At 34.3% G+C, this 14,121-nt stretch overlaps 1 protein-coding gene across 1 annotated transcript in view; it reads right to left on the bottom strand.

Moving 5' to 3' along the window:
* Positions 1-958: 958 nt before the first annotated feature.
* The window catches only part of VCL1 (vacuoleless1 (VCL1)), a 34,839-nt gene continuing 21,676 nt past the window's right edge, over positions 959-14,121 (bottom strand). Inside the window, exons 6-15 of the mRNA XM_086420503.1 lie at positions 12,453-12,542; positions 12,244-12,357; positions 11,997-12,104; positions 11,134-11,207; positions 10,959-11,013; positions 9,411-9,592; positions 4,144-4,273; positions 3,839-3,941; positions 2,221-2,318; positions 959-1,379 (exon numbers count right to left, since the gene is read on the bottom strand). Coding sequence (XP_086276629.1) covers positions 1,215-1,379; positions 2,221-2,318; positions 3,839-3,941; positions 4,144-4,273; positions 9,411-9,592; positions 10,959-11,013; positions 11,134-11,207; positions 11,997-12,104; positions 12,244-12,357; positions 12,453-12,542 — 1,119 coding nt within the window. The 3' untranslated portion in view covers positions 959-1,214. The remainder of the gene's footprint in view (positions 1,380-2,220; positions 2,319-3,838; positions 3,942-4,143; positions 4,274-9,410; positions 9,593-10,958; positions 11,014-11,133; positions 11,208-11,996; positions 12,105-12,243; positions 12,358-12,452; positions 12,543-14,121) is intronic.

Here is a 14,121-nt window from a genome sequence, read left to right as displayed (position 1 = left end):
ATGGAATCAGCAAACAAAGAGGTAAAAATCCTCATTGATCAGTCAATTGGAGCTCTAATGGCAACAATAAACATAACGGCGAAAACCCCTGTCAATCAGAGCTTTAATGGAAATGACAAACACAATGGCAAAAATCCCCTTCGATGGGAGTTCTAATAGAAACGACAAACACAGCAACAAAAATCTCCGTCGATCAAAGCTCTACTGGAAACAGCAAACACACCCGTGTGCAGACGTGATTAGGGCTGACAAGGGAAGAAGTGTATTTGTTCTGTATTCATTATAGATAAGGATAGGGATCGAATTTCAATAATTTTTCAAGGTTATTTTCAGCTTGAGCTGTTATTACGCCCTACGCTTCTCCCAGACACAAATTTTAAAAGCATCTATTACCCACTTTTTCAAATGGTGTTAAAGCGCTAAATGCATCTATTAAAAGCGTTATCAAATGATAATTTCGATTTTAAAAAGCACCTTCTAGATGCAATCGCAGTAGAAGCCACGTTTGCAGCGTTCTCAAACTCCCACTTGGTTTGTAGCAGAAACCAGACCTTTTCTTCATAGTAAAACATATAATAATAAATAAATAAAAGTAAAAGATAGAGAGCCAAAAGGTGAGATTTTAGCCACCATTGCCAAAACATAGCAGGCTTAATCGTCTTTTTTCAAATAAGAAGTTGAAGACGAGGTGATATTTTAACCTTCTCTACCTCTTTGCTTAATTATCACATTGTCAATATCAAGGGGTTTTGATTACATGCTTAATTATCAAATTTTAACTTTCTCCATCTCTTGTACAGGAGCCCGATCTGTTTTAAACAATAACAAAAACCTAGACACCATTCCCCTTCTATAGGTGCGAGACACCGTTTTGGATCCTGATTCAAACATGAAGGGCACGCCTAAATCACCGTTATATTAATAATCAAGATTCACTCAGAAAAGCATGTGAAACATATTTTATTCACCCCACAACTATTTTTTGCATTAAATACACAAGGATTTAGTTAGTTATACAAATTATATAAGAAAAATTAATCTTGCCAGATTAATCAGATTATAAGCAAACATAAGCCAGAAAATATGAACACAAGCAATCGTTACAGCTTCGGCAATTTAAGCTGTGTGTGCTCAGGCTGTTGCCCCAAAAAGAGGCTATCAGCCTTTCGATGCCCATCAGCTCAGACAAAAAAAAAAAAATTGGAAATCAAAAACTAAGAAACTCCTTGGAAGGTCAGTCGATCTCGCAATGTATCGAAAATGGACGATGCAGCCGCATTTTGAGAAAAGGTCAACTTCAATCGGCCAAGTAGCTCACCATCTTTGGTCTGAGATGCAGCATCTGCAGCTTCTTTGGCCATACCAATGCGTGCGTAAGACTGTCTCAAAACCAACACATGGATGGATGTAAGGAAAAGATGTTAAATAGTGAAGGAAAATAAAACTTCTCTTTCTCACATTTTTCCGAGAGTGATACTGCAATTGAATAATTAGCATATCATAACCAAATAAAGTTTAAAGCTGATTGACATATTCAATCAGACAGCGAAATAAATTACAAGAAATAACAACCAAAATTTGCTATCAGTGCACTACAGCGTTTCAGCCTCCATTTGCATCTTTCATGGATGGCTAAGAAAGAAAAGTCTTTGCCTTCAACTTCTGTCCTGAACTCTATAGAGAGGAGTGTGTGGTCCATGGAGGCAGTTCAACAATATTCACAAAAATATAACTTTTTTCAATAATAAAAAATTGTGTTTTGTTCCTCTAGTGAATAAAACAACTAAAAAACACGAGTTTTATTAGGAGAATGCGGATTATGTTCTTAGGGTCTATGATTAATTTTCTGTAGCCTTGTAGTTGTTTGTGATTTGGTTCATAAATGTTATTTAATGTGGAATTTAATACACAGTATAAGATTTGGAGGTTCATGGATGTAGTTTAATATGGAATTTGATTATAATACATTGATGTTAAAGTTGCTAATTTTTTTTTCAATAATGTATCATTTTGCTTGAAAGATATGATGAAGGTCAGACCTATTTCTAGCACCATAACATTGGATAATTAATTATGTGTGAAAATGTTTTTTTCTTTATTGATAAGCCTGTTTTTAGCGAGATCAGTAACTAGGTATTGTTGGATCTGGTGCTATGCTCATGCAACCATACATCCTAAATTGAAAATAAAATATCATGTAAAAGCAAAGAATTAGATTACCTCAGCTTTTTCTCGGGGATCTGTGAGTTTAGGGATGTATTTGAGAGCTTCAGCTTTCTCATCTGCTTCAATGCACGCCTCTACAAATGGTCTATAACCTGTTTAATTCCAAACACAGATCTGATAAATACTTTTGTATGATATGGAAGCGTAATGAAATAGAACAGATACTTGGGGCGCGGTTGGTTCGGATTCTAAAATCGGATTCTGGCTCATAATCAGATTCTAGAATCCAATCCATCATTTGGTTCGGATTATCGACCTGATTTTTTCACAATCAGGAACCAAAATCAAGGAGAATCAAAAACAGTTCTCAGGCTGTTTCTCCTGATTCTCACAGACTATGACGATCTTGAAATACATCTTGCAATAAGAACAATAATTATTTTTATTATCATTATAATTATTATAACAATAATATTAATAACATAATTACTAACAACAACAACAACAACAACAATAATAATAATATTAGTTTTTGAAATAAACATAGGGGTGTCAATGGGTCAGTTCCGGTTAGGTTCCTAAGGCACTTAGAATCATAACCATTATATTTTTTTCAATTCTTGTTCTTGTCGGTTCCGATTCCAATTTTAAAGTAAATGGAATCGGAACCATTAAAAAACACAGGTACCCATCAATTCCAGTTCTCAAGAATCAAAAGAGAAAGATAGTATTTCAAATCATTATACAACCTTTTTCCATTAAAGAAACTAACATATTATCTAATAATTTGTTATATTAAATAGATAAGTTAACGATCTTTCTCAAAAATAAAAAAAGTTATCTCCTTTAAAAGTAATAAATTTTAATTAGAAGGGGTACCTCATTTTAAGCTCCAATCCATAGCTTATATAATAAATTGAAGAACTTTATACAACATGCATTAATTTTGGAAAAAAAAAAAAAAAGAAAACCTTAAATCATCTATACTACAAAAAGAAATAAATCGATTCCTGGAGCCCATCAAATAGAACCTAATGGTTTCGGTTCCTATCAATTCGGTTCCATTTTAGACCTGGTTCTAATCGGTTCCAATATAAAGGGAACCAGAACCAGGGTTTTTGGTTCTCGGTTCTGGTTCCAATACAAATGTCCTGTCTTTCAACTGTTTCCAAAAATCTTTGATTTTCTCTCAAAAATCCTTGATTTTCTCTCAAAAATCCTTGATTTTCTCTCAAAAATCCATTATCTTCAATCTGTGGTACATGTGTTTTTACTCTATTTTCAATATCAAGAAGTATAATTAGGTAATTTTTTCCACAAAATCAGTTTTCAGAAACAGTGTTAACCAGACGAGAATTTGGATTCTGGAAATCGGTTTCTATAATCTGATTTTGACAATCCATAATCAGAATCGAGAATCAGGTTCTACAATCCAAACCAAATGCCTTGGTGTAAAGCATTTATACCGTACATGTTCAAACAATCAACATCAAGTAGAATCCAACATTATCATTTTAATATAATTGAAACCTAATCTAGATGAACTGATAATATGGATTTCATAGTATAGATATAAAAATTAAATAAGGCTAGATTTTTACAAGCATAGCTAATATACATCTATAGTCCCTTTTACTAACTCTTTGATCAGACAGAAATTTGAAAAGCTCACCTATTGCCGGTCTCTTCTCCTTGGAAAACTTTTCTAGGGCATCCCAATCTCTGATAGTAGCCAAAGCGAATACTTTAAGCCAATACCATCTCTTCTCAGAGACCTACAAAAGGAAACAAAATACGACAATATCACCATCAGCACCATCACAACCACCAATGACAGAAATTTTCTATTAAGTAGGGATACCTTTTGTGCCAGTGTCCATTTGGTATCCATTTAAGGGTATCTTAAAAGAGCACACACAGGATTCTATTATAACTTCTTGTCAAAAGAAGTAACAAAATAAAGTGTAGCTAACAAACCTTAAATTCTGTTCTCACTTTCATCGCAGCTCGATGGTTTCCCAGTACAATACATGTTCGGATTGTATCACTGATGCTTGAATCAACAAAGATAGCTTGCTTTGTGGACACTTCTAATTCGTGTTGCATTCTGTAATAAGTGCAGAGTAGGAGATCAAAAATAGAAAAGGAAAATCAGTACAGATTGAAAAAAAAAAAAAAAAAATTGAATATTAGTACAGAACACTCAAGAAAGTAAAATTATGCTTTCTGGACTTGGAAGCTCTAGACTTTAGGTAATATGAGACAAGGCCTTGGTCATTAGGAGCTAACACTTGGTGCCTTCTCTATCTATAAACTTAGATGCTAGCATGTATTCCAGTATTAAACAGACAAAAGCTAATGGAAACAGTCCCCAAACCCGAAGAACCAAGTTGCTGCATTGCTAGAGAAGATATTATTAAACTTCAAAAATAAGATTTAGATATATAAGACAGAAACATTTCTAAAGAGAACATAAACACCAAAAAGAGAAAAGAAGGTTGTATGATGACTAAAAAGACCAAGAATAACTCAAATCATATTAATATTCTTGAAACCTTAACACCAAAAATCAAATCATAAATAGCCTAAGACACTATTCAAAGTGTAATATATAATACATTAGACATTTATTCTAATTTCCAAAATATTTTTGAGTAAAAAAAACCACATTATTGAATATCTATGCATGATAACATATTTACACACATAATTATAGATTTTACAATGCTAAAAAAAATTCTAACCATACCATCAGTGTATCTTTCGAACAAAATAACACTCTATTTAAAAATTTTAAAAACCATAACATAAAGACATTATATCATCAAATCCTACATTATAAAATGAACCAAATCACAAAAAACCCTAAGACCATAGAAATTAATCATATGCCAACAAAAAATTGGGTAATTTTTATTTGAAAAAAAAAAAAAGCATTAAAATGTATAAACCATGTTTAAAATGTCAAAGCATGTTTTCTTTACAAAGTCGCGTTCTTTTATTGCTTTAATCATTAGAGGTATGATTAATCAAACCTCATCAAACATTAGTAAGGCATATGCCTCATGCCTCACGCCTCGATAGGTTTGGCAGAACCCAAATCGTGAGTCCAAAGAAATTCATTTCTTTTTTCTTGCTATATTTTACACAAATCCCCCCCCTACCCCCAATGTCTCTTATTTACATAACCCTACTAAATAGAAGTGTTTTTTGTCTTTTAAACTTAGATTATTAAGAGATCTCCCAAAATCTCTTTTTGATATCATAAAATCTCTCTACACCAAGATTTCTTCCTAGAGGCTCCAATACTCATCTAAATTCAAAACCGTCGGTTCTTACAAAGATTGTGATCAAATAGAACCAACAAATCAAGGATTTGCTAAGGTTTTGAGGTATGTGATTTTTCTATATATATTCTTAAATTTTTTACTAATTTTTTTTCAAAAACTCATATTTCTCTCTTTTTTGTGTGTTTGATTCTTTTGTTTTTTTTTTTTTTTTCTATTCTACCTATTTATGATTGTGGTTGTGGTTGATGATGGCTGATGATGCTTGAATCTTCATAGTGATCAATGGTGATGAATAGAAATGCCTAGAGGAAGTGGTAAAAAAGGTACAAAGGTGGGGGTAATAGAAAAGACCCCACTTGGAAGCATGGGGTTGAAGTTGATGGACCTAATTCAGGTAAGTCAAAAACTTATTTGTACATAAAATGTTTTTATTGTTCTAAAACCATAATAGGGTGAAAGTCAAGAGACTGAAAGATCACCTAGTGTGTATTAGAAAAAACATAGCTCCATGCCCACGCATATTCGAAGATGTGAAGAAGGAAATGAAAGATTACTTAGGGAAGGGGCAAGAAAAAAAGACCATCAATCAAAGATACTTTGAAAACTTGGCTAATGAAGGGGCATATTTTCATGACCCTATAAAAGATGTTGGCTCAGCACCGAGTATTGAAGGAGATAGATTTGTCTCTTCAAAGAGGATTAAGAGACCTATGGATAGGTATGTTGTTAATGTTGACGAAGATGGTGGAAATTCATTGCCCAAAATGCTCATCCAAATCCGATTACAAATCAAAAAGAATTGAGAAACCAAATTTGCTTGGACATTGGGAGTTTTTTTTATTATTTTTAATGTCATTTCTTTCAATGTATGTAATAGTCCATCTTTTATCAACATGTTACGCTCAATTAGTAGTTATGAGAGAGGTTGAAGCCACCAATTGAACATGAAATGCGTACTTGGGTTTTAAAATTAGAGGTGAAAACTGTAGTTAAGATGATGGATGAATACAAGAAAATTTGGATACAATCAGGGATTATCATTATGGCGAACGATTGGAAAGATATTCAAAGAAGACAATTGACTAACTTCCTCGTTAATAATCCTGAAAGGAGTGCGTTCCTGAGATCCATTGATGCATCAGATGTGGTTAAAGATGCTAATTTGATATTCAAATTGTTAAATGTAGTTGTTGAGGAGGTTGGGGAGGAGTTAGTTGTGCAGGTTGTTATAGGCAATGCTTCTAATATGAAGGCAATCGGAGCTATATTAATGAAGAAGAGAAAAAGATTAAATTAGACTCCGTGTGCAGCCCATTGCATCGATTTGATACTTGAGGAGATTGGCGAGCTACCTAGACATGCTCTTGCATTAAAAAATGCAAAGAAGATGACGAATTTTATTTATGGTCATGGATGGGTGTTAGTTTTGATGAGAAGCTACACTAAAAAGAGATTGTTCGACAAGCAATGACTCAATTTGCCACTGCTTACTTAACATTGTAGAGCATAATGCAATGTAAATAACCACTTGAGGCCATGTTTGCATCCGAAAAGTGGGCCATGAGTTCTTGGGTAAAGAAAGAAGAAAAAGAAGTAAAAGATTTTGTTTTGACAGACAAGTTTTTTGGTCTGATATTGCTTTTGCAATAAAGACCACAAAACCATTAGTAGGTGTTTTGAGAAGGGTGGATTCAAAGAAAGTAACGGCAATGGATTTCATTTATGGGTTTATGGATGCTGCAAAATAAGACATTGCAAAGAACTTGGGTGATGAAGAGAAATACAAACCCATATGAGAGATAATTGATCGGAGGTGGGGCGTTCAGTTCCATCAACATCTTCATGCCACAACATATTATTTGAACCCTCAATATCATTATGGGCCTAACTTCTCTACGCACCATGATGTCAAGTATGAATTACATAGTTGTATGGAGAAGTTGATTGTAGATCCACAAGAGAGAAAGTATGCTCACTTGTATATTGATGACTTCACACATAAAAAGGACTTCTTTGGTCTCAATCAAACAATATCCTCCTGATAAGTTTTTAAAAGATTTTTTTACTTCTAAGTTCTAATTATGTAAAACAATGTCAAGTTTTTAACATTTTAATATTTTATTATACTTATATCATGTGAATGTCAATTATGATATATCAAATTGGTGGATTGCTTATGGAGATGCAACACCGACATTGATAAGTTTTGTCGTGAGAATCTTGAACCTTACATGTACATCTTCAAGGTGTGAAAGAAACTGAAGTGCATTTAATCTGGTAATTTATCATACTTATCTCTTGTTAATATCAATTATAGTGTTATTTTACTTATGTATTTTCTCCATCAATAGGTGCACACTAAGAAAAGAAATTGATTGGAGCAATCTCAGCTCAACTCCTTAGTATATGTCATGTACAATAGGAAGTTGAGGTAAAGACAATTGAAATTGAGAAAAAAAATAGATGAAGATCTATTGTTGGTGGAACAAATTGAGTCGGATGATGAGTGACTTGTAGACCATGGGCATGAGGATGGGGATTATTGGGTTGATGAAGATGAGGCCCACGAGGGTGAGGAAGCCGGGGGTGAAGATAAGGACATTGAAATGGTACCTTCTTCAATTCCAACATCTCAGACCACATCAACCACTTATAATAGGAAGAGAAAAGGACCAATGTGTCAGGATAAGACAAGAGGTGACCAATTAATTAGTTTAGTCTATGTTGTTCACAATTATACTTATACAAGTTATACATAATTTCAAGCTCTCTTCATTCAACTCTGTTTTATAGTAATTGTGATAATTTTGAATTCCTTTAGATGCAAAAAAAGGCGAAGGTAAAGCAATCAACCCATTACATTTGATAGATGAAGAGGATTATAAAGACATAGAGACAGATTCAGAAGATGATAGAGGAATCTGATATCATGATGATTCTTTAGAAGACCCTACTAGTGAAGAAGGTGGAGATGATTTTTAGTTGTTTTAATTCTTCTCTAGTTTATAATAGGGTCTAAAACTTCATTCCTAGGCCTAGAGTAGTTGTTTATTTGATGTTTAATACTCTATGAATGATGATACATTGCTATGTTGCTATTATATTACATTGCTACTTCCCTACATTTTTAATGTTTGATTTTTATTTGATGCTTGAAGGTTGTTTACTTGTTTTTATATTTTTTTCTGAATTTTTTATAATTTTTATATAATTTTTAGGATTTTTTTTAATTAATTGAGGTTTACACCTCAATGCACCTAGAGAATTATGCCTCGCCTCAAGAACCCAAAACACCTCAAGTACGCCTTAGGTACTCTAAAACACTGGAACCACTTCCTAGCTCTTCAATGACCTTTGGTTCTAAAGATCAGATTATGTGAAGATTCATTTCGATTGCAGTTTGTTGGGAGCAAGAATGATAGAAACAGTAGGATATTTGAGGGAAAGAGAAGCCAGTATACATGATTATTATTAGTATCAAAGATTCAATTTTCTTATGATTGAAACACGACACAAGGAGTTTCACGATGCATTCTTTGAGGACTTTGTTTTTAGGTGGGAGTTTGTGATCCATGAAGGTAGTTAGAGCCATTTTCTTTATCGTATATTGGCCATTGTAGGAAGATATGTTTGTAACACTGCTAAATTTGTCATCCATGAAGATAACTCCCATTTTCTTTATTCTATATTGTCCATTGTTGTTCAATATCTTACTTTTATTTCACGTAATCAATGTCACATGATAGGTATCATTTTCAAATTTAATCTTAGTTGTTTTCATTATAGACTCTCATGTACCTACATGAACATGCAACATAACATTATGGTTCATCATTTCCAAACTCCATATGGTTATTTATTATACTCTTTGATAAACTTACTTTAATGACAAAAAAATTCACAATGATCATGGTTGTGGTCTGAAAAATGAGCATATGTAGTCATAGGGTTTACCGTAACAATTTCGCGTGCTCTTCAGCAACCTTTGACTCGAAGTTGTGTTCTTTGGTCTCTGCAAAAAGACTATGAGCCTTCTCAATAAGTTTTATGCGTGGCCCATGAAGTGGAGATCCCTTACTTGCCATGGGATTCTTTCCTAGCTCCCATGACTCTTTCCACAAGAGGAAAGACACATCCTATAAAACCAGATAACCTTCAGTAAAATGACCAGTTACACCATAGAAACAGAAAATCTTGATAAGAAAGAATTGTGTCCAAATGTTAACTTGTGCATGAGTGCTATTAAGCAGTTAAGCTTGAACATGAACATGAAACAGCTTTACATGGCATAAAGGACAGAAACGTAATAGATTTCTCCAGCTTCAGTTTGAACTTGATTACAAAAACTAATGTTTGCATCTGGAAGTACATTAAAAATAAATAAAACAATCTTATTGGAAATGAAAGCCATGGCAACTTACCTATAAAAACAAAAGCCATGGCAACTTTCATTAATATTAGTAGACACCTTTTTAAAAAGCAGTGCTGAAATACAAAAGAAAAAGAATATACATAAACTGCTTGTGCATGAAAGTATCCATATAGATAAAGCGAGGGCTGCAACTTGGGAAGACTAGCCCAGGCTCAAAAACCAGCCCATTCCAAAACTTCTAACCCCAATTTACAAGTTGAATAATCTCCTCACCAAAGAGATCATCCTCACAAATATATACATATATATAGGGGGTGGATCATGGGACATAAGTAAAAACAATGATTTTTCAAAATATGGGTCAGAAGTTTCGGATTGAGCTGATATTTTGTGAGGATGATCTCTATGATGAGAAGATAATCCTAAAAAAATCAGCCAATCTGAAACTTCTAATCCCATCAAAAGTGATTTAGAATGTGATTTTTTACCAATAATCTGTAAACCACTTTTGATGGATTTAGAAGTTTCAGATTTGGCTGATTTTTTGTGAGGATGATCTTCTCATCATAGAGATCCTCCTCACAAAAAATCAGCCCAATCCGAAAGTTCTAACCCATATTTTGAAAAATCATTGTTTTTACATATGCTTTTAGTTATGTCCCATGATCCACCCCCATATATATATATATATATTTGTGTGTGTGGGTGTGTAGATTTATTGTTCAACAAGCCCAATTCACCCAAAACTACCTAGCTCGGTCTATCCCAAGTTCAATCAGAGTTTACAAGCTCAAGCTCGGGCTGAGTTGGGTTAATGAGCTCAGGCTCAATGCTTGGGTTGAGTTGAGCTCAGGCTGAAGGCTCTGCCACTTGACTTGAGCCTGGATCTACCTTCCAACCCGCCCAGGTTGCAGCCATAGATCAAGCAACCTTCTTGGAAATGAAAGCAATGCCAAATTTTATTTATAATAGTAAGGAGAACTTTGTAAAAACACGTTACTGGAAAAGATGGATTCTATCATTGGAAGAGATCAGGAAAGGAGAAAAAATTAATAGGAGAGGAGAAGACAGAGAGAAGCAAAATCAACATAAACAACAAAGTCTTGATCAATAGAACAATTCAAACCCACCTGAAGCTGTCCAGTGGAGAGAAAGAAGTCCTTCAAAAATTCATGCTTATAACACCTGAAAACAGACAAGGAAAAATTCATGGTCCTAGATGCAAAGCTAAAATATAATTTGTCCCTAAAATTGGAAAGAAATCCAACTGGGTGTAACTAAAACACACAATGGAATACACATTACCGTGCATATGTTATAAACAGATCACGAGCCAAAGGCCTTGCTTGTATCATTCCAAAGAACTCAAGAGGAGGGCTCTACATGCAAGAAAAAAAATATATAAAAACATGTTGCAAAACAATAACTGAAATAAGCAACATTCAATTACGCTCAATGAATAGTAAGCTGATTTTGCAGCATGTAAGAATGACGTAGAAAAGATTGCTCTCAATTTTCTAGAGAAAATGAACCAGAAAAAGGGAAAGAGAAGAGAATTGGCAAATCAACCCACCCAGATCTGGTCAAGTTGACTTAGCTTGATCGAGTTGACTCGGTTTGACCAGTCCAGTTTGGATTGACCAGGTTGGGTTTATACTCAACCTGGTCAACCCAAGTTTGATGTCAACCATATGTGTTTAGTTTATTTCAATTCCAGGTAATTTGAAAATTATTTAGTTAATTTCCATTTCTCAACTTCAAAAAGTTTCTAATTTGTTTCCAAGTTTCTATTTTTTGTATAAACTCAAATTTCTTGTTCAGGCTATAATTAGATGTGCTTATAAGTGTCAAAATTGAGTTATAATAGGTTTAGGAAGTTGTTATTATGTTATAGATATATTAAAAAAATAATTTTTAGTATTTTATAAGGTTTCTAAGTTGTTTTGATGGAGTTATCTATACAAGGAGTTTCAAAAACGGATTTTAATTCAACTCAATCATCTTTTGCAAACTTTATATTCTCTCTTATTTGCTTAATGTCTAACTCTTTGCTTTATCTTCTTCAAAGTTATTGCTTGATTATCAATTAAATCTATTGATTCACACGCTTCCGCTACGTCAAAGATGGAAATATGAAAAGAAACAATGAACTTCACTATAGGCAATACCTTCTGCCAGATATGGAAGAGGGCAAGATAAACAAGATCAGTATCACCACTTTCAGTTGCCTTCATCAAAGCTGTGTCTTCCTCTCCTATGCTTAACAAGAGAGGAACCTGATATAAAAAGAGTACAGTTACTATATTTTAATTCTTTATCAAAGTTACCAATGAATTAAAGAAGACTCAATGAAGAAATATGAGTAAAGAAAGGACAATTTTTTTTTATGTTAGACCATTCAACAAGGAAAAAAACCTGTTTGGAGTAACGTGGTTCATGTTCCACAAGCATTGCAGCTAACTTACGGCGGCCACTGTTATCTGCATGAGCAGCAACTGCTGCATAAGATATGCCTTTGCATAATTTCAGCTGAAACGCAGAAAACATTCTTTCAGAAGTTGTGTGAATAATTTGGAATAAGAACCATAAAGAATTTTCCAGTTAGTATAAAGGGAACCACACACCTTATCAAGTAAGATTTCAAGGAGGGCGGCATCATGAATGACTAGTGATGCTGTTATCTTAGCACAGGCCCAGTGCATTATCACCACCTCCTATCCAAAATCAATAAAGGAAAATTATGCAACTTTCCCATATTGAACAAATATGAAGAAAATGGGTTTCTTTGAAACCTCCAGGAGTACATTATCATCAATGACAATAGAGACAAAGGCTACAAAGTTTTATTTTGATAAATAGAGAATTTATTGGAAGAAAAAAAACAAGAAAGAAAGAAAGGTGGTCAATTCGCCAAGCAAAAAAAATTCTGTCTCGAGACACTCCACACCACCTTTGGTGCTCTTAACATGGGTCTACACAACCAAGCAATAACACATCAATGACCTTAATGTGATATCACTAGTTTTTCCAGTTTTTATTATAAATGGTAAAAATAATCTTTCAGTTTTATTTTCGTTGGTAAGTACCGAAGAAGTATTTGTGTGGCAAAATCACTCTAGACCAATATCACAAGAAGCCCCATCACTAACTCTCATTTGGGATTCCATCTAAACCCCAGTCGAACCCAAAATGAGAATATTTTTTCCCCATAAACTCTGGGAGGAGTCTTTCCTCAGTGACATTTGCTTTCTAATAGCAGGAGGTGGCTTCCCTGGATTCCTCATGATATGTGGCCCTTTGTGGATATCTGAACCCACTTCGTGCCTGTTTGTGAACCAGAGCTGGAAGGGCTCAAGAATAGAGATGATAACATGGTATCCATCTTTGTGCCAGGTGGACTACTTAGGAGGGGCATAGTATCTCATGCCACTACCAGGTGGAGGGACATAGGAGGGTCCAACAAGAATGTGTTTTTAGAGGAAAACGGAATGATAAGGATTATAAGGAACCAGGTTCGGAACCAAAGAACGAGCTTGGCAGACTCGGTAAGGGGTAGACAGAAAAAAAAAAACAGGCACCTGGCAGGCTTAAATCTGTCAGGCGTCAAAGCCCCAAAACCTTGTCAGGCTTCTGTTTGAAAAGCTCTCAAATGGCCTCTCCAACCAATATCAAGATTCCCAAGAAAAAAAAGTTAGTCCATCCTAGTTATGATGGAGTAACTAGGTTCAGAGCAAGGTACTAACTTAAGCTGTCAAGATAATATTTTCAGTCCAACAATAAACTTTCAACCCAATGTGGATACCATACATTTTTATTAAAATGGTATTAAAAAAGAATTAACACTTGTAAGGCATCACAAAGCCATACAAACAACAATATGGAGTACAAAAATGGAAGTGCAAAGCATTTTGTAACAGACGATGTAGGTATCTAAGAGCATAACAGCTCAAAAAAAAAAAAAAACTAAAACAACACATGAAAACAATTATAATGACCAAATAACTTCACAATGGGTGGATTATAGCAATAGACATGACTATATGAAACATGGAAAGATCACATCCACACAGGCCGTCTATTCCCATGGGCTTTGTCATGACCAAACTTTGAGAGCCTTGGTACCCCATCTAATAACAGTGTTGGGCCCATGACATGATGCTGTGGTGCCCACTCTATTACTCCAAGACCTACTGTTGTTGATGAATACCTATTAACGTCCCCATCATTGGGCACTCAAAATACTCAATATTGTGGTTGTTTCCCACCATAAATTGTACCTAGGTACAATGAGGC

Source organism: Akebia trifoliata, chromosome 13 (assembly GCF_017979445.1).
Source record: "Akebia trifoliata isolate Shusen 1 chromosome 13, ASM1797944v1, whole genome shotgun sequence".
NCBI classification, from domain to species: Eukaryota; Viridiplantae; Streptophyta; class Magnoliopsida; order Ranunculales; family Lardizabalaceae; genus Akebia; species Akebia trifoliata.
This window is presented reverse-complemented; position numbering and strand designations above follow the sequence as displayed.